Source organism: Phocoena phocoena, chromosome 4, assembly GCF_963924675.1.
Source record: "Phocoena phocoena chromosome 4, mPhoPho1.1, whole genome shotgun sequence".
NCBI classification, from domain to species: Eukaryota; Metazoa; Chordata; class Mammalia; order Artiodactyla; family Phocoenidae; genus Phocoena; species Phocoena phocoena.
In genome coordinates, this window is record NC_089222.1 from 79,822,344 (window position 1) to 79,843,488 (window position 21,145).

Genomic DNA, 21,145 nt, shown 5'->3' on the forward strand with positions numbered 1-21,145 from the left:
TCAGAGTAATGATAGTAAAGATGATCCAAAATCTTGGAAACAGAATGGAGAAAATTCAAGAAACATTTAACAAGGATCTAGAAGAACTAAAGAGCAAACAAACAGTGATGAACAACACAATTACTGAAATTAAAAATACTCTAGAAGGATTCAATAACAGAATAACTGAGGCAGAAGCACAGATAAGTGAGCTGGAAGATAAACTGGTGCCAGGGAGCAGAATAAAGAAAAAAGAATGAAAAGAATTGAGGACAGTCTCAGAGACCTCTGGGACAACATTAAACACACCACCATTCGAATTATAGTGGTCCCAGAAGAAGAAGACAAAAGAAAGGGTCTGACAAAATATTTGAAGAGATTATAGTCGAAAACTTCCCTAACATGGGAAAGGTAATAGTCAATCAAGTCCAGGGAGCACAGAGAGTACCATACAGGAAAAACCCAAAGAGAAACACACCAAGACACATATTAATCAAACTATCAAATATTAAATACAAAGAAAAAATATTAAAAACAGCAAGGAAAAAGCAATAAATAACATACAAGGGAATCCCCATAAGGTTGACAGCTGATTTTTCAGCAGAAACTCTGCAAGCCAGAAGGGAGTGCAGGACATATTTAAAGTGATGAAAGGGAAAAACCTACAACCAAGATTACTCTACCCAGCAAGGATCTCATTCAGATTCGATGGAGAAATTAAAACCTTTACAGATAAGCAAAAGTTAAGAGAACTTAGCACCACCAAACCAGCTTTACAAGAAAAGCTCAGGACCTTCTCTAGGCAGGAAACACAAGAGAAGGAAAAAACCTACAAAAACAAACCCAAAACAATTAAGAAAATGGTAATAGGAACATACATATCAATAATTACCTTAAATGTAAATGGAATAAATGCTCCCACCAAAAGACATAGACTGGCTGAATGGATACAAAAACAAGACCCGTACATATGCTATCTACAAGAGACCCACTTCAGACATAGGGACACATACAGCCTGAAAGTGAAGGGATGGAAAAAGATAGTCCATACAAATGGAAATCAAAAGAAAGCTGGTGTAGCAATTCTCATATCAGACAAAACAGACTTTAAAATAAAGCCTATTACAAGAGACAAGGAAGGACATTACATAATGATCAAGAGATCAATCTAAGAAGATATAACAGTTGTAAATATTTATGCACCCAACATAGGAGCACCTTAATACGTAAGGCAAATGCTAACAGCCATAAAAGGGGAAATCGACAGTAACACAATAATATAGGGGACTTTAACACCCCACTTTCACCAATGGACAGATCATCCAAAATGAAAATAAATACGGGAACACAAGTTTAAATGACACATTAAACAAGATGGACTTAATTGATATTTATAGGACATTCCCTCTAAAAACAACAGAATACACTTTCTTCTCAAGTGCTCATGGAACATTCTCCGGGATAGATCATATATTGGGTCACAAATCAAGCCTTGATAAATTTAAGAAAATTGAAATCATATCAAGTATCTTTTCTGACCACAACACTATGAGACTAGATATAAATTACAGGGAAAAAATCTATAAAAAAAGTACAAACACATGGAGGCTAAACAATACACTACTAAATAACCAAGACATCACTGAAGAAATCAAAAAATACCTAGAAACAAATGACAAGGAAAACACGATGACCCAAAACCTATGGGATGCAGCAAAGCAGTTATAAGATGGAAGTTAATAGCAATACAGTCCTACCTCAAGAAACAAGAAAAATCTCAACCAACCTAACCCTACACCTAAAGCAATTAGAGAAAGAAAAACAAACAAATAAAAACCCCAAAGTTATCAGAAGGAAAGAAATCATAAGTATCAGATCAGAAATAAATGAAAAAGAAATGAAGGAAACAATGGCAAATATCAGTAAAACTAAAAGCTGGTTCTTTGAGAAGATAACCAAAATTGATAAACCATTAGCCAGACTCATCAAGAAAAAAGGGGAGAAGACTCAGATCAACAGAATTAGAAATGAAAAAGAAGTAACAACTGACCCTGCAGAAATACAAAGTTTCATGAGAGATTGCTACAAGCACCTATATGCCAATAAAATGGACAACCTGGAAAAAATGGACAAATTCTTAGAAAAGCACAACCTTCCAAGACTGAACCAGGAAGAAATAGAAAATATAAACAAACCAATCACAAGCACTGAAATTGAAACTGTGATTTAAAATCTTCAACAAACAAAAGCCCAGGACCAGATGGATTCACAGGCAAATTCTATGAAACATATAGAGAAGAGCTAACACCTATCCTTCTCAAACTCTCCCAAAATATAGCAGAGGGAGGAACACTCCCAAACTCATTCTACGAGGCCACCATCATCCTGATTCCAAAACAAGACAAAGATGTCACAAAAAATAAGCCTACAGGCCAATATCTCTGATGAACATAGATGCAAAAATCCTCAACAAAATACTAGCAAACAGAATCCAACATCACATTAAAAGGATCATACACCATGATCAAGTGGGGTTTATCCCAGGAATGCAAGGATTCTTCAATATATGCAAATCAATCAATGTGATACACTATATTAACAAACTGAAGGATAAACACCATATGATAATCTCCATAGATGCAGAAAAATCTTTTGAAAAAATTCAACACCGATTTATATAAAAACTCTCCAGAAAGTAGTCATAGAGGGAACCTACCTCAACATAATAAACACCATATATGACAGACCCACAGCCAACATCATTCTCAGTGGTGAAAAACTGAAACCATTTCCTCTAAGATCAGGAACAAGACAAGGTTGCCCACTCTCACCACTATTATTCAACATAGTTTTGCAAGTTTTAGCCACAGCAATCAGAGAAGAAAAAGAAATAAAAGGAATCCAAATCGGAAAGAAGAAGTAAAGCTGTCACTGTTTGCAGATGACATGATGCTATATAGAGAGAATCCTAAAGATGCTACCAGAAAATGACTAGAGCTAATCAATGAATTTGGTAAAGTTGTAGGATACAAAATTAATGCACAGAAATCTCTGGCATTCCTATACACTAATGATGAAAAATCTGAAAGAGAAATTAAGGAAACACTCCCATTTACCACTGCAACAAAAAGAATAAAATACCTAGGAATAAATCTACCTAAGGAGACAAAAGACCTGTATGCAGAAAACTATAAGACACTGATGAAAGAAATTAAAGATGACACAAACAGATGGAGAGATATACTATGCTCTTGGATTGGAAGAATCAACATTGTGAAAGTGACTATACTACCCTAAGCAATCTACAGGTTCAACGCAATCCCTATCAAACTACCAATGGCATTTTCCACAGAACTAGAACAAAAAATTTCACAATTTGTATGGAAACACAAAAGACCCCAAATAGCCAAAACAATCTTGAGAAAGAAAAACGGAGCTGGAGGAATCAGTCCTGGACTTCAGACTATACTACAAAGCTACAGTAATCAAGACAGTATGGTACTGGCACAAAAACACAAATATAGCTCAATGGAATAGGATAGAAAGCCCAGCAATAAACCCACACATGTATGGTCACCTTATCTTTGATAAGGGAGGCAAGAGTATACAGTGGAGAAAAGACAGCCTTTTCAATAAGTGGTGCTGGGAAAACTGGACAGCTACATGTAAAAGAATGAAATTAGAACACTTCCTAACACCATACACAAAAATAAACTCAAAATGGATTAAAGACCTAAATATAAGGCCAGACACTATAAAACTCTTAGAGAGAAACATAGGCAGAACACTCTATGACATAAATCACAGCAAGATCCTTTTTGACCCACCTCCTAGAGAAATGGAAATAAAAACAAAAATAAACAAATGGGACCTAATGAAACTTCAAAGCTTTTGCACAGCAAAGGAAACCATAAAGAAGACGATAAGACAACCTTCAGAATGAGAGAGAATATTTGCAAATGAAGCAACTGACAAAGGATTAATCTCCAAAATATACAAGCAGCTTCTGAAGCTCAATATCAAAAAAACAAACAATCCAATCTAAATAGAGGCAGAAGACGTAAACAGACATTTCTCCAAAGAAGATATACACATTGCCAACAAATACATGAAAGGATGCTCAACATCATTAATCATTAGAGAAATGCAAATCAAAACCACAATAAGGTATCACCCGCACACTGGTCAGAAAGGCCATCATCAAAAAATCTACAAACATTAAATGCTGGAGAGGGTTTAGTGAAAAGGGAAACCTCCTGCACTGTTGGTGGGAATTTAAATTTTAATTTAAATTTTAATTTAAATTAAATTGATACAGCCACTATGGAGAACAGTATGGAGGTTCCTTAACTAAAAATAGAACTACCATACGACCCAGCAATCCCACTACTGGGCATATACCCTGAAAAAACCATAATTCAAAAAGAGACATGCAGCGCGAAGGGGCGGGGCACGGCGTCGGGCACAGGGCACAGCGCAGGGCAAGGCGCAGGGCGGGTGACGTCGACGCCCGGCGGGAAGACGGTGATGGCGTGAGAGTGACGGGGGTGAAGGCACCCGCACCACGCGCTCCTGCCCGGACCCAGACATGCCGGTTCTGGTGAGGCAGAAACTTGAGAGGAGCCGTCCTCTCCCTGAAGCCTCGTGGTGGAACAGCTGTCTGACCCGTTGAAAGGGAAGGATGAAATCTCTTCACAGGCACACGATGTGAATGGAAGAGGCCTGTCACTATGCGAACAGTACGGCACTCTGAACACAGACTAAAGACAGCTCTCATCTCAAAGAACCCAGCGCTTGTGTCACAGTATGAGAAGTTAGATGTTGGGGAAAAGCGTCTGATGGACGAAGCCTTCCGGCCAAACAGTGATTTCTTTGGACCCATTACTTTGCATTCGCAGTCAGACTGGATAACCTTCCATCCTGAGGCTCCCCAAGACTTTGAAGAGTTTTTCAGTGATCCTTACAGAAAGACACCTTCTCCACAGAAGCACAGTATTTATATACAGTGCATTGGATTGCTAGGAAACACCAGAAGTATCAGTGAAGAATATGTGAAATGGCTCAAGGGCTACTGTGAAGCATTTTTCTATGGCTTGACGGTAAAACTCCTAGAACCAGTTCCTGTCTCTGCAACCAGATGTTCCTTTAGAATCAATGATAACACGCAGAACCTACGGATTCATGCAGGGCAGATCCTGAAGTTCTTAAAAAAGAAGAAACCTGAAGATGCTTTTTGTGTTGTGGGAATAACAATGATCGATCTTTACCCAAGAGACTCCTGGAATTTTGTCTTCGGACAGGCCTCTTTGACAGATGGTGTGGAGATATTCAGCTTTGCCAGGTGCAGCAGTGATTTTTACAGCTCACACTACAAAGGCAAACTGAAGAAGCTGCAGAAGAAATCTTCAAGTGACTACTCAGTTTTTGATAATTATTACAATCCTGAAGTGACTAGTGTTTTGCTGCTTTGGTCCTGTAAGACTTTAACCCATGAGATTGGACATATCTATGGACTTCGGCACTGCCAGTGGCTCGCATGCCTGACGCAAGGCTCCAACCACTTGGAAGAAGGTGACCAGCGTCCCCTCGACCTTTGCCCCATCTGTTTACTCAGAGTGCTATCGGCTTCCACCTTAAAGACAGATACAAAGGGACACGGGTTCCAGCCCTGGCCCGGGAAGATCCCACATGCCGCGGAGCAACTAAGCCCGTGCGTCACAACTACTGAGCCCATGAGCCACAACTACTGAAGCCCGCGTGCCTAGAGCCCATGCTCCGCAACAAGAGAAGCCACCGCAATGAGAAGCCCATCCACAATGAAGAGTAACCCCCGCTTGCAGCAACTAGAGAAAGCCCGCGGGCAGCAATGAAGACCCAATGCAGCCAAAAATAAATTAAATAAATAAATAATAAATTTACTTTAAAAAAAGACATGCACCATAATATTCATTGCAGCACTATTTACAATAGCCAGACAGGGAAGCAACCTAAGTGTCCATCAACAGATGAATGGATAAAGAAGATGTGGCACGTATATACAATGGAATATTACTCGGCCATAAAAGGAAATGAAATTGAGTTATTTGCAGTGAGGTGGATGGACCTAGAGTCTCTCGTACAGAGCGAAGTAAGTCAGAAAGAGCAAAACAAATACCATATGCTAATACATATATATGGAACCTAAAAAAAACTGGTTCTGAAGAACCTATGGGCAGGACAGGAATAAAGACACAAATGTAGAGAATAGGCTTGAGGACACGGGAAGGGAGAAGGGTCAGCTGGGACGAAGTGAGAGAGTAGCACTGACATACATACACTACCAAGTAAAATAGATAGCTAGTGGGAAGCAGATGCATGGCACAGGGAGATTAGCTCGGTGCTTTGCAACCACCTAGAAGGGTGGGATAAGGAGGGTGGGAGGGAGATGCAAGAGGGAGGGGATATGGGGTATACATATGCATATAGCTGATTCACTTTGTTATACAGCAGAAACTAACACAAAACTATAAAGCAATTATACTCCAATAAAGATGTTAAAAAAAAAAGGCAAGAAATGAGAAATAAAAGAACAAAGCACAAGAGGACAGATAGGAGAGAAATAGCAAGTGTTAGACTTAAACTGTATCATTAACTATTAATTATTTTAACTGTCAATGGTCTATGATCCAATTAAAAGACAAAGTTTGTCAGAGCAAATAAAAACACAGAAACCAGCTGAATGCTATTAACCAGAGCCACACATTAGAGAGAAAGATGAGAAAGATTGAAAAATAAAAGGATGAGAAAAGATGTCCTACCCAAATACTAATCAAAGTAAATCTGATGTTGTGAAATTAATATCAGACAAAGTAGATGTTGAGGTAAGCAGTATTGCTAGAGGTTAAAGGGGACATTTCATAATTAAACATATTTTAAAATATTACCCGTTTCTATCTTCCTTTCTTTTGTTAAGTGCTATAATTTTCTAATAATAGAATAACTATATTCAGGTAAGATGATGACTCCCAAATGCTGTGTCATTTCAAGCACAAAAATATGATGAAACTAATTTTTAAAAAATTATTGCCCATCTATGCATGCCATTAGACTTTTAAGAGTGACACCTTTGAAAATGTTAGGACTATTACATTTGCTGATCACCATAGATTTTATTTGTTCCTATATAGCATTAATGTGCAAAACTACTTATTGCATCTGTCCTGTTTAATAGTCTGCTTCCCTTCCCTCTTTATTCTTCTGAAGTCACGGGTAATGAATTCACTCAGAAAACAGGAGTGAGTTAGCACTCATCAGCTATTATGTGTCTTGATGACAGTTCGGACATTACCTGTCTTTAAAAAAAATAACTGCTGTAGCTTCGCGTTCAGCTATTTTTTTCTGGACATGCATCTAGCTTCTAATATACCCTTAAACAGAAGGTAATAAATGTAAAGCTATAGAACTTTGTATAAATGTCAGGTTCTGTGATTATTTTTCACCAAACTCAGAACGCCATCATTCAGAAACCACATATGATTCAGTGAGGTGCTTTTGCTCATAAAAACCATTTAGTTTCTCTCAGGGAGCTGTAGCCAGAGGAAGAGACATTCTCTAAATATTGAACCAGGAGCTGTTCAGGTAGAACACTGTAGAGGACACACAGAATGTGTCCATCGTTCAACAACTTCATTTGAATCAGAACCAGTAACAAAACAACAACAAAATGGAGGGGCCGTCATTTCCAAGCTTTGATGTCTTCTAAGCTGGTGGAGCTAAAATTTACTGTAACTGTAGGCACACTGAAACCGGGAGATCTGAGAAGGTGTGGCCACGGTGTAGGGCCCTCAGAGGAGGGAGTGGTTATCAAAACGCAGAGGAAGCATCCTGTTTAGAGAGGAGCTAAGACTTTTGGTTGGTGGAGCAGGAGAGAGCTGGGGAGGGGAGCAGAAAAACCTTTGCCTTACTCTCCTTCCTTTTTCACACCTCCTGCCAATAATCTCTACTGGCCAAACACAATGGGAAACCAGCAAGCAAGTTGGTGCAGCCTTTGTGGGAACAGAGTAAGATAGAGAAGTGTATAGAGGAGGAGCACAGGGAAACTATCTGGCACGGGGGCTGTCGCAACTGTCTAGATGAGACCACTTACTGAATTTGAATCTCAGCTCTGCCATAAACTGTGCTGTTTGAATTTGTGGAAGATGCTTAACTGCTCTGAGCCGCAGTGTCCTATTCTGTTAAAATGAGAGGAATATCCTTACCTCACAGATTATTGTGAGGATAAGGTTAACGTGTGTCATTTAGTGCAGTGCCTGGCACACAGTAAGTGCTAGATAAATAAGTTACTTTCCCTTCTTCGTTGAACTTATACTCTGCTTGACTCTTTTAAGCCAAGCCTAGAGATCTACTTTCTTTTTAACATTAGCATGCTTTAGAAAGATCCTCTTATTCGTAAAGGCCCTGGGGAAGAGTTAGGATCATTCCTATGTCAGATACATTACGGTTATAATTGCTTTGGATCATGGTATTATTTAAGCAGAAAAACATTTATTTTTAATTCCTCAGAAATGCTGTGCATACTACAAGGGACTAATTTGGCCCTTAGCAAATAATTCAACATAAATTACCACCTATTTACCAGAAGCAGCAGTTTATTTCCTAAGACCGCTAGACACTGACATCAGCTGTACCCTATTTGTTTGTGTCAGGTAATGTGATACTCTGCATGCAGAATACTTCATTGGATAGCCTTTGGGGGAAGCTCAGAAGATTTTCTATAAGCCAATTGCTCATTCCAAGGATTAGAAGAACATTTCTTATTGTAAACTACACACAGATTTGCCAGGTCATTTCCAAGTTCTGATGGAAAGTCTATAATGTATTCTTATAGTCATCTAATGTCTTTATCCATGATCCCGCAGGCTGGAATGTTTTCTGCTATTCCATTCACCCAGAGTAATTCTAAAACAATGATGGTTGCCTCCAGAGGAGTCTGGAGCATGCCCAGACTACAGGCTTTCCCTGTGGGGTGCTCTGATGAGGTGGGTCGGGAAACTGAGGGTACTGAGTGCAGTGTTGAGAAAGACCCACAAAATGATAATAATGCTTACATGTGTATCCACTTCCCACTTAGCAATTTCACAGCCATTATGCCAGTTGAGGTGGGTAGGATAATTACCTGCTTGCTCTTTTCAGATGAGAAAACTGACTTTCAGGGAGGTTAAGTAGCTTGCCCAAGGCCTTCCAACAATTTGGGTTGACACAAGGATTAGAATATAGGTCTAAAGAACTTGTCTAGGGATGAAAAAGCTAAACGTACATCCCAGAGTCACTTGCTAACTGCCTGGTCTCTGTAAAAGAATGAAACAAAGGCCACAAGAGCTTTAACAGTAAAAAAAGAAAGCAGAGTAAAGTTTATTTCTTTGCCTGACAAGAAAACACTCATCAGTTAAAAAAAAAAAAAAAATCAGCGACTAGTTTGCTGAGGGGAAAAAGTCAGAATTTGTAAGTGCTTTAGAAAGGTAGAGGGGATTCAAGGTGGTTATGCTAAGTAAGTGTTGAAAACTAATTCTTTGGATAGAATGGAGCCAGACCCTAGGTCTTAACATGATCCATTAAAACAAGCCCCACTGTCCATTGATATGGAGAATCTTTAGTTAGGCCCAGTGAGGGTCTGGTTGAGGGCTCACTAGAAGTTGATGTTCCTTTTTCAGCTTCAGCTGGTTACAATAGTTAAAGACGGCATTCAGTTTTGACACCTTCTCAAACTCTCAAAATTCTCAAATATTTATCGGAATTACTCAGAGGGCTTGCTGAAACAGATTGCTGGGGCTAACCCCAGAGTTTCTGATTCAGTAGGTTTGGCATAAAGCCTGTATTTCTAACAGGTTCCCAAATGAAGTTTTGTGGCTGTCCAGGGTCCATGATTTGAGAACTACTATCCCAGACACATGATGCTATAAAGGGGGAGTTTTCATTTTATACCTCTTTGATATCAACGTCCTCTTTGGGATCTAACTACCAGATGACTCCTTTGCACCCAGGAGGGACGGAGGTCTCTTCTGATAATAACCTTCATGTTCAACTTACAGAAGACCTGCCTTTTCTTCCATCCATAGTTTTCAGAGGAACTATTTTTATGGGGGAGGAGGGGATAAAGAAATTGCTCATAAAATCTAAATTCGGAAGACACATGGGAGCACATGTATATGTATAGCTGATTCACTTTGTTATAAATCAGAAACTAACACACCATTGTAAAGCAATTATACCCCAATAAAGATGTTAAAAAAAAAAAAAAAAAAAAAATCTAAATTCAACACACCTTCATACCACAAACTTTATCTATTCATTTCCCTTCCTGGTGGGGAATCAGTAGTGAATTATTTGACTTGCCTTTTTAAAAAATAGCATTACATGCATTGATTCAATCTCATTACATTTAGTTTGCTTTTATTACCTTACCCTCCCTGATCAGTAGTCACATTTTTCCATCCTCATAACCTTTTCCCATCTGATTTTTGATGAGTGTACAATCTGATTTATTTCTGCTGTGATTCAGCTTTACACTTCTCCAAGCTTACAATTCTCCTTGTAAGAATCCAGTGTTCTCCATTTACACCTTCACTGTTCCTTTGTTAGGCACATATCCTAAGTAAATAGTAGTTATTTGTGTACCTGTTTGTGTCTTCCAGTGGACTGGTGTCTACGGAGAGAAGGAGCTTATTAGAAGGCTTTGTTTTCCTCATACCACTAGTCCAGGCCCTACTCATAATAGGTGCTTAATAAATACTGGTTTCAATTTGTTGGCAGGTCTTAATGAGAATATGCCTTAGCTGATTCTTCTTTTTTAATTCATATAAGTAAAATTCACACTTTTGGGCATACAGTTCTGTGTCATGACAAACATAAAAAGCCCTGTAGGGGCTTCCCTGGTGGCGCAGTGGTTGAGAGTCCGCCTGCCGATGCAGGGGACACGGGTTCTTGACCCGGTCCAGGAGGATCCCACGTGCCGCGGAGCGGCTGTGCCCGTGAGCCATGGCCACTGAGCCTGCGCGTCCGAGCCGGTGCTCTGCAACGGGAGAGGCCACAACAGTGAGAGGCCCACATACTGCAAAAAAAAAAAAAAAAAAAAAAAAAAAAGCCCTGTAACCACCACCACAATTAAAATACAGAACAGTTCCATAACCCTAAAAACCTCCATCATACATGCTGCCTCTTTGTAGTCAAAAACCCCGCTTTCCCTTAGTCCCTGGAGCCCACTGGTCCGTTCTTTGTCCCTGTAGTTTTGCCCTTCCTGATTGTTATATAAAGGGAATGGTGCAGTGTGTAGACTTTGGATATGGCTTAGTTCACTTAGAAAAGTGTTTTTGAGAGTCCTCCATTCAGTGACTGTATCAGTAGTTAATTCTTTGTTGCTGAGTAGTGTTCCACTGTATGGATGCTCCACAGTTTGTTCATCCATTCACTAGCTGAAGGACCTTTGGGTTGTTTCCAGTTGTAAATATTTGCATACAGGTTTTGGGCGAACATAAGTTTTCATTTCTCTTGGATAAATAACTAAGAGTGGGATTGTGGGGTAATATGATAAATCTATGTTTAACTTTTTAAGAAACTGCCAGAGTTTCTTATAAGGTAGCTGTACCACTTATCAGCAATATATGAGTTCCTGTAACTTTGTCAGTTTGTTTTGCTTTAGACATTCTAATAGATGTGCGGTATTTTGTCATTGTGGTACTAATCTGCATTTCCCTAACAAGTAATGATACTGAGCACCTTTTCATGTGCTTATTTGCCATCCATGAATTATCTTCTTTAATGAAATATCTGTTCAAATCTTCTGCCTACTTTTTAATTGAGTTGTTTGCTTTCTTACTGTTGAGTTTTGAGAGTTCCTTATATATTTTGGATAAAAATCCTTTGTCAGATATGTGATATGGAACTATTTTCCCCAGTCTATAACTTTACAAAGCATTAAATTTTGATCAAGTTCCATTTATTAATTTTTTTCTTTTGGGAATCATGCTTTTGCTACTCTAAGAACTCTGTGGCTAACTTAAACTCACAAAGATTTTCTCCTATGTTTTCTTCTCAAAGTTTTATAGTTGTACCTTCTTATTTAGGCTCATGATCCATTTTGAGTTAATTTTTGTATAAGTTTGGAGCATGGTTTGAGGTTCACCTTTATGTATTTGGGCATCCAATTGTTCCTGCACCTTTTGTTGAAACAACTGTCCTTGCATTGAATTGCATTTGCCCTTTTGTCAAAACCCAATAGACCATATTTGTGTGGGTCTATTTCTGGGTTCTCTATTCTGTTTTACTGATCTGTATACGTATCTTTTTACCAATACCACACAGTTTTTATTTAAAAAGACTTTTTAGGGCTTCCCTGGTGGCGCAGTGGTTGAGAGTCTGCCTGCCGATGCAGGGGACACGGGTTCATGCCCCGGTCGGGGAAGATCCCACATGCCGCAAATCGCCTGGGCCCGTGAGCCATGGTCGCTGAGCCTGCGCGTCCGGAGCCTGTGCTCTGCAACAGGAGAGGCCACAACAGCGAGAGGCCAGCGTACCGCAAAAAAACAAAAAGAAAAAAAAAACATAAAAAGACTTTTTAGGAAGTCTTGTAACCAGGTACTAAGAATCCTTCAACCTTGATTTTTTCCAAAATTGTTTTTATTACCAACCCTCCCTAGTCGGTCCCCAACAAGGGTCTTTCTGCCTGGTGTCACTCATGCCAATAGAATGAGACCCAGTTCGGTTCAGAAGCAAAGGAAATCTTTATTCTTCGATCAAAGATAGGAGATGTGAGCTCACGCTCTAGAGCACATGCTCTCCCCAAAAAAGGCCAGCAGTGGGCGGGGCTGCTTTATATGGATCGCCTCCGTGGGGGAAGGGGGCGGAGCTCTTACTTGGCAGGTGCTGCTGTGCAGCTCACGCGCCAGATCACCCCAGACCACAGTACGGGCACAGCGTCTCTGCACACGGTCCACCGGCGCTGCCGCTGCCAGGGCCGCTGCCGCGCCGCCGCCGCCGCGCCGCCGCCGCCGCCATCTTGAATTGAGTCAGGTGCAGCTTCCCTGCACTCGGCCTGCTGAGCTGAGGTATTGGCGCAGCCATTTCACACTAGGAACTCTGGTCTTAAGTGCTGGGTGCAAAGCCTCTGCACGCTGCCCCCCCCCACCCCCCATGAGCAAGTGAAACTAGACAAAGCACAAAGGAAAAGGAAAAGGTAAGACTTTATCTTACTACCCAGATTCTATTTTTATTGCCTGGGAATTGTTAATGGGCTTTGCCAGTGGCAAATCTCTCCTCTGTCTTTTGTCCTGCTCCTCATTCTTTAGGGGCACTGAGGGGTGCAGGTCCATCTTCTGTAACTGCTTTCTGCTGAGGGCAAGGAGCGGAACTTCTCCTCAGCTGCTTTTAGATACATTTGATGGTCACCAGACGTCAGCCCTGGCTGTTGGTATCCCTGAGTGACCACCTTTTGTCTAACCTTTTGGAGACAAAGGGCACCAGACAGTTTGAAAAAGTAGTGGTTACCAGTGGGGAGAGGGAAGGGGGAGGGGCAATATAGGGGTACAGGAGTAAGAGGTACGAACTATTAGGTATAAAATAAGGTACAAGGATATATTGTACAATACGGGGAATATAGCCAATATTTTATAATAACTGTAAATGGAGTATAACCTTTAAAAATTGTGAATCACTATATTGTACACCTGTGACATATAATACTGGATATCAACTATACTTCAATAAAAATAAATAAATAAATAATACATGGCCCAAATACTAGCAAGAGAATAATGGTCACATGTCAATTTTCTTTCCTAAAAATGCAGGTATCTAGGTCTTTTGCCTGTAGGCAAAAGTGTGCCCTGATGTTGAGGGTCACTGCCATGGCCTGAATATCCCTGGTCACACTTTTGTTGTTTTTTGGAAGAGAAGCTTTGGGTCAGAGAGAGGTTCACATGAGTAGTCAAGGGGATTCATTGCCCCAGGTTGTTTCTCCAGAGGTTGGGGCTCAGGGGCCTCTTTGCTAGAGTGTGATGTACCCATGGAGTGATCCCGGCAACTTCAGGTTGGAAAGGGTGGTTAAGATTACCAAGTGGAGTCTGTTCTCCTTAGGAGTGAGTTGGTCTTGCAGACTTCCAGCTTTCTAGGTTTTTAGGTTCACCCAGGCTCCTGGCCAGAAGGGGTGCAGGGCAAGGTCAGTGGGTGGAGGCAGCACCTGGTTTTACCATATTTCATGAGGGCTTTCATGGTTTCTCCTATCTGGAGGGTATACTTGAGTTGTTCCATTTCAAGGGGGTTAAAGTGTCCCTTGTCTCAGGCTTGGGAATGGGTCTACCATACATGAGTTCAAATACACTAAACTTTAACCTATCTCTTGGAGTTAACCGAATACCGAGCAGGGCAATTAGAAGCAACTTAATCCAATTTTCTTGAGTTTCCTGACATAGCTTGGCTAAGGCCTGTTTCAAGGTCTGATTGGATCTCTCTACTACCCCTGGTGATTGGGGTCTCCAGGCTGAGTGCAAGGTCCATTTTATGCCCAGGGCACTCGTTATCCCCTTTGTCACTTGAGAGACAAATGCTGGACCATTATCACTTTGTAGGGATCCTGGGAGCCCAAACCTGGGGATTATCTCTTTTAATAATAATTTAGCCACTTTGGCTGCCAGCAGAGAACACTTCTACCCACCCTGAAAACTATGCGCTAGCACCAAGAGATACCTGAAGTTGCCTGATGCTCTCAGCATGACAGTGAAATTAACCTGCATCTTGTCCAGGATATGTTTCTCTGGTCTGATGGACCTATGTGGGGACCTCTAGGGGCTCTGGTGGTGGGGTTGTTCACTGTGCAGATGGGGCAGGTCTCAACTATCCGACTGATTATACTTTTCACGCCAGGAGTTACCATGACCTCAAATGACCAATTATATAGGGCTTCTCTCCCATAGTGAGTTCCTTGATGAGCCTCCCTGACGGCTTGACAAGCTGCAGTTTAGGGAAAGAAGTATTGCCCATGTTCATCAGGTAGGCACACATGGCCTCCTGGATCTCTATTGAAGCTCCATTTTCAGGCTCTAATTCTTCCTTTGTGTAGATTGGGGAATAATTGGATGGATCTGGCCTTCAAGGTATATGGGGTAGTTGCCAAGTTACTGTTTCTAGGGCCACCCTTTTGGCAGTTGCGTCTTCCTTGTTTCCCTTTATAACCTCTGCATCCGCCTTTTGGTGACCCCCTGCAATGAATCACTGCCACTTTTTGGAAGCTGTACTGCTTCTAAGATTGTCAGTATGCTTATGCCATGTTTCACCTGTTTATTCTCCACAGTAAGCATACCTCTTTCCTTCCAAATAGCCCTGTGTGTGGGTGTTTGTAGGATGGTCTATGCATACTGAGAATCTGTGTAAACATTTAAGATCTTCCCTGACCTGAGCTCCAACGCTCAAGTGAGGGCTGTCAGCTCAGCCTTTTGGGCTGAAGTCCCTGGGGGTAGTGCCTCTATGACTTTGGTCTGGGAGGTTAATGCGTATCCTGCTAGTCTTTTACCCTCTCCCATAAAACTGCTCTGTGAACCATTCCTCTTCGCAATTTGGGAAAGGATCACTTCCTAGGTCAGGGCAAATAGATAATGTGTATGGTTTCTACACAGTCATGCTCCAGGGGCCCCATTTCTGTACAGTCACCCTCGAGGGTAGCAGGATTTAGCATGTGTCAGGTTTTCGTGGTAACAAGTGGGTTGTCTAAAAGCATAGCCTGGACTTGAATCGACCTTCTGGGGAATAACCGTTCTGTTCCCTTAGAAGTTACTAAAGTGTGAACCTGGTGTGGAGTCCATATAATGATTGGCTGACCAAACGTTAACTTTCAGCCTCCTTTAGCAGGGTCGTAGTAGCTGCTACTGCCCAGAGGCAAGGAGGCCATCCCTTAGCAATCTGATCCAGTTGTTTAGAGAAATAAGCAACCACCCCAGTAAGGGGTCCCAGTTTTTGAGCTAATATCCCAAGGGTGATTCCTCTTCTCTCGGGAATGAAAAGGTCAAAGGGTTTAGCTAAATCTGGGAGGACCAGGGCAGAGGCCTGAAATAATTGCTTTTTTAATTCTTGAAAGGCCCCTTGGCATTCTGAATTACATTCAAAAGGATCATCATCTTTTCCTTTGAACATTTCATATAGAGGTCTAGCCATTAGACCATAGTTAGGGGCCCAGATAGGGCAAAAACTGACCATCCCCAGGAAACCTCTAAGCTGTCTTCTAGTTTTAGGAGAGGCAGAACTGAAAATGGCTTATTTTCTTTCCTGGGGTAGGCTTCTCTGACCTTCTGTGAGAATGAAGCCTAGGTGGGTCACACTAGTTTGTGACCTATTGATGGGCCAACTTTCCCCATCTCCCAGCTGGTATTGGGGCCAGGCTGTATTACATAGAAGACTGAATGTTTCTGCACGATGCACCCTAACAGGCTGTCCTTCGGTATAGTGGACGTTTGGTTCCCCATACCTTAGAAGCTCTGTTTTGGATTTGTCTCCCACTACTGAGGGGGCGGTTGGAGTGATTTACTGGCACACATTTGGCACATGATTTGACCCGAATAAGATTTCCAGTTCAGGAAATTTGGAACCAGCACCAAACTGTTAATGGATTCCTCGAAAGACCAAAATACGAGATGTCCAAATGGCATGGCCTCAATATAACTGGGGGTCTCCCTTGAATTTGTAACGGCCTGTGCTTGAGATAGTTAGTCCCCCCTCAGTCAGCACATCCCAGAGGAAGTTAGACAGGACCACCTCTGGGCCAGAGCAGCTTAGCCACATTAGTTCCTGACCCACCTGGTCCGTTAGGGAGTGGCACAGCTATCTGAGGCAGCGGTCTTCTCTTTCCTCCTTTTGGCCAAAAAGTTTTCTGACTTCTCATCAGGTGAGAGCTAAAAACATGAGGGGTTCCCACAGGGTACTCACTGGATCACTGGGGAGGGGAGCCCCTGGAACCTCGGTCAATAAAGAATCACCCAAGGTTCGCCTCATAGGCAGAAGAGGGCAGAGGTCAGGTGGTGGGTGTTTCCTGTTCTTGTCAGCAGCTCACAGGGCTTCCCGATAAAGGAGTTCCTGGTCTTATGAGTGGCTCACAGGGCTCCCCAGCCCAGGCTCCCCAGCCCATTTCAGAGAAACTCGTGCTGGAATTGGTCAAGTCACCAGTCGTACACCTACACTGGGACCCTTTCTCACTCAGGCATCCCTCGTGGCTTTCCCTGAACAACTCATTCCATTTTGTCAGGCGGTCCTTATTACCTGGGCCTCTTCCCAGTCTCACCTTTGCGAACCTCCCAAAGCCTTCACCATCCTCCCGCTGGAGCCAGGGTAAGCCTGGAGCCTAGTGGATAGGTGCAGGCAAAAAGGCCACAGTCCATCCCACCTGTGGTGTCAAAATTTTTTCCTGATCCTTTTGAGTCGGTTCCCAACAAGGGTCCTCCTGGATGGTGTCATTTGAGCCAATAGAAGGAGACTGAGTTCGGGCCAGAAGCAAAGGGAAGCTTTATTCTTTCATCAGAGAATGGAGAGGTAACGAGCTTATGCTCTAGAGCACTTGCTCTCCCTGAAAGGCCGTGGGAGGGGCTGCTTTATAGGGATCTCATCAGCAGGGATAGGGGTGGAGTTCTCGAGGGTCCAGGCACAGCTGTGTTGCCCATGCTCCAGACTGCAGTGCGGGTTCAGCATCTTTGCACACGCACACCCACAACTGAGGTGTTGGCGCAACCATTTCGCACTAGGAACTCTGGTCTGGAGTGCCAGGTGCGAGGCCTCTGCACGCGGCACCCCCTGAGCAAGTGAAACTAGACTAACCACAAAGGAAAAGGAAAAGGTTAGACTTTATTTTATTACCCAGATTTTATTTTTATTTCCCAGGAATTGTTAACAGGCTTTGCTGGTGACCTTTTTACTATTTTAATTTCTTTGCCTTTCCATATAAATTTTAGAATCAGGTTGTGAATATACGCAAAAAATTCTACCCTCAGTTGATTCTTAACTTATACCATTTACAGTGGCTAGCCTATGGTTCTCAAACTCCAGTGTGCTTAGTAATTATAAAACGCACATGCCTGGGCCCAACTCTGAATATTCTCATTCAGTAGTTCTGCCTTTTTTTTTTTTTTTTTTTTTTTTTTTAGTTCTGCCTTTTTTAACACTGTCCCTAAGGTGAGCTAATGTAGGTGGTCATGGACTATGATTATGTCCTAGCTTCCCTGGAACCTAGGAAATGCTCCACAAGCTTTGAGGAATCTTATAAATAATCCACAAACTTGGTGAAAGGACACAGCATTGGGTTCACAGGTAAACCTAACAGCTGTTACTATACGTTATACAATATTGTGGCCAGTCAGTATTGTCCAACCAGTGCTGGAACACAAACCAGAACCTCGCAGATGTCTAACTACCCTGCTTTAGATGATGAGAAAAATGATGTGGATTTCCTTATCCTGTGAGTAGCTCCTCTGTGGTAGGTATTCCATGGACCACTTCCATGAACATTTTCTTATACTCAGGGCAGAATTCTTAAACCATTCTCAGACAAGGAAAAACTGGATTGGAGGGATTCACAAGGTAAGTGAGAGAGTTGCAAGGAGAAGCATTAATCAAATGAATAGATTCTCTAGAGAAAAATTAGATTAATGACCGTAAATGTTACCTTTGTTGTACATTGAAATACGAATAGACCAACTTGCCCAGGGAATTGGACATTCTTGTTAATTTAATTTTCTGGGTAATGGGAGATGGAAGGTTAACTGAAAAAACCTTCCAGTAGAAAAATCTTTCTAAAATGAAGTAGTGTACTTTCCATGTTAATTTATTACTAAGCATTCACTGCTTTGCTTATTTCCTAAGGGTAGGAAATAACAATTTACAAAAACCAAAGTGAATTTAAGAGGCTTCTCACAGGTCCCTAGACCGAGAGACTCACTGAATAGTCCTGGCAAACAGGTGGGAAGAAATACATTATTGTAGAATGCCACTGGGGAAGTGAACTCCTTTCCAGGTATTAATTGCTTTGCTAATAGGCCAAAGCTGCTTAGAAAGGGGGAGGGGAAAGTAACAATTTAGAGGAAAACCAACCTTCAGTCTTAAAAGAGCCTTCTCAGAAGCCCCAGAATCAGTAGCCCTTGTGAAAAGGTCTGGCATATGGCAATATTGGTTCCCATTGGGAGAAGCAAACAGGAGATCCCACCACCCAGCACAGGACACTTCTTGGTCTTAATTTTATCAAGTAACCACCTATTCTTGACTCTTCCTTTAAGTCTTCTTGAGGCACCATAGGGAGGCTTGATGAATCTTTCACCGGGCAGTGTAGTCTAGGGGTTCCTATGTGGGCTTGGACCAGGATGCCTACATCTACACCCTGGCTTCACCTTTTGTTGGTTATATGACCTTGGAAAAGTCGTTGCACTTCTCTTTCCCTCAGTTTTACTATCTGCACAATGGATGAAACAATAGTACCTACCTCATAGAGTTTTTTATTGTAATTAGCAAATGGGTTCATGTATAATTATAAGATATGCAGAATAGTCCGTGGATAGTAATCAGTACTTACATGTTAGCCACTACTAATAATAACATTCTTTATTTATGAGGAAGGATTTAAGACCAAGAAAGCATACATTCTGAGGCAGATGTTGTAGGACTTGGAGTATGGGTGCTGTTCCTCTTTTTGCCTGAATTGCTACCATATATTTGTTGTATATAAACAAGGTGGTCAGGTCTGCAGCATAGCTGCAGCTTTCCCTGCCCAGTTATGCTTCTTCCCTACTCTCCTTTCACAGGTGTCAGACCTACCTCCCAGTCTGAAACCTTTCCCTGCCCTAGACTGCTTCCACCCCCTTTATCTTGACTCTTGAACTCTTGACTCTGTCCCATTATGCTTCCCGGAGGACCCAAACTGACACACTGGGCTCATTGGCCCCCAAGAACACCTCCGAGGACAGAGCCCCCTGGGCCCTCTCGTGAGAGGCAGTATCTCACACTGAATCCTCAGCAATGAACCCTCAGATAGTGGACACTGAGCTGCTGGATGGGGAGGGTTACAGGCAGAGGACTGAATGTACCAGCACTATCTTAGCTCTTCCACTTGGAAGTTGTGCCTTTGGAGGATTAAGAAGACTACTGGAAGTGAATAGGTATCTCAGAAGATGGTGTCAATATTTCTCTTCTCAACTCTGATTTATAATACCAAAATGACAGATTCCTGGTGAAGCAAGGGACGCAGGTTAGGAAGATTTAAAAAAAAAATGTTTTAGGGACAAAGCTTACTAGCCAAAGGGCTCCACATGAAGTTTGAAGGGAAGGGAGAAAAAGGCTCAAAAGAAACTTCTAAATCACATGAATAGAAGTTATTATGAATGACATAGAAAAAAGATTCATAGTGGGAGAAAGAGAAGCCCAGTTATTCTAAGAAAATAACAGAGAACCAGACTGGGAATAATATTTAAGGCTCAATTATTCATGTTTCAATGTATAAGGAAATACAGTATAACTGACAGTTTAAGATAAGCAAATTGTCCCAGGTTGGATTTCTCAGGAAGCAAGCACTGAGACAGAGATTAGCTTGCAGGAAGTTTATTAAGGAGTGCTCTTGGGATTAATACCTGTGAACTGAAAGGAAAGAAGCAGAACTGATCAGAGGGAGAAGTGGAGTTTCTGTGCCGTCTCAATGGAATGTCTCAGCCAACCTTGTTGAGGATGACCCTCAGAGCTATCCTGAACTGAGGCAAGAAGGCCTGGCCTTTATCCCCACATCAGTCAGTCATGGGATGCAGGCCACCCTGGAAGGGGCATGGCCTTGGGAGATGAGGCAGCTCTCCCTAGCTGAGACAGTCCCCGAAGAGACTAACAGGTGAAGACCAGCTTCAGTGTCATTCCCAGTAGCTTGAGTAATAATTCCTTTATTCCTGAAGGGGAATGGGTGGCATATCATAGCATCCACCTCACAGATAAGTATAATTTCGTAGATCTTACTGAGACTTGGGGAAATGAAACTGGTTTAAGCAATGAAATGGTATGTTTTTCAATGTAAACATATCTGATAAAAATGGATGTATAGTACCACCATATATATATAGTGTCAAAACTGCAAAGGTATGGAATCCGCAGGTACAGTGTACAGCACATGGAGAGGATTAAATGAGAGTGA

General features: G+C 41.8%; 1 protein-coding gene across 1 annotated transcript; it reads left to right on the forward strand.

Annotated features, from left to right (window-relative positions):
- The first annotated feature begins 4,709 nt into the window (after nucleotides 1–4,709).
- Nucleotides 4,710–13,013, forward strand: LOC136122020 (archaemetzincin-2-like). The gene is given in 3 exon segments (XM_065875855.1): nucleotides 4,710–5,586; nucleotides 5,589–5,650; nucleotides 12,699–13,013. Coding segments are annotated over 3 exon segments (1,254 nt in total).
- Nucleotides 13,014–21,145: the final 8,132 nt, after the last annotated feature.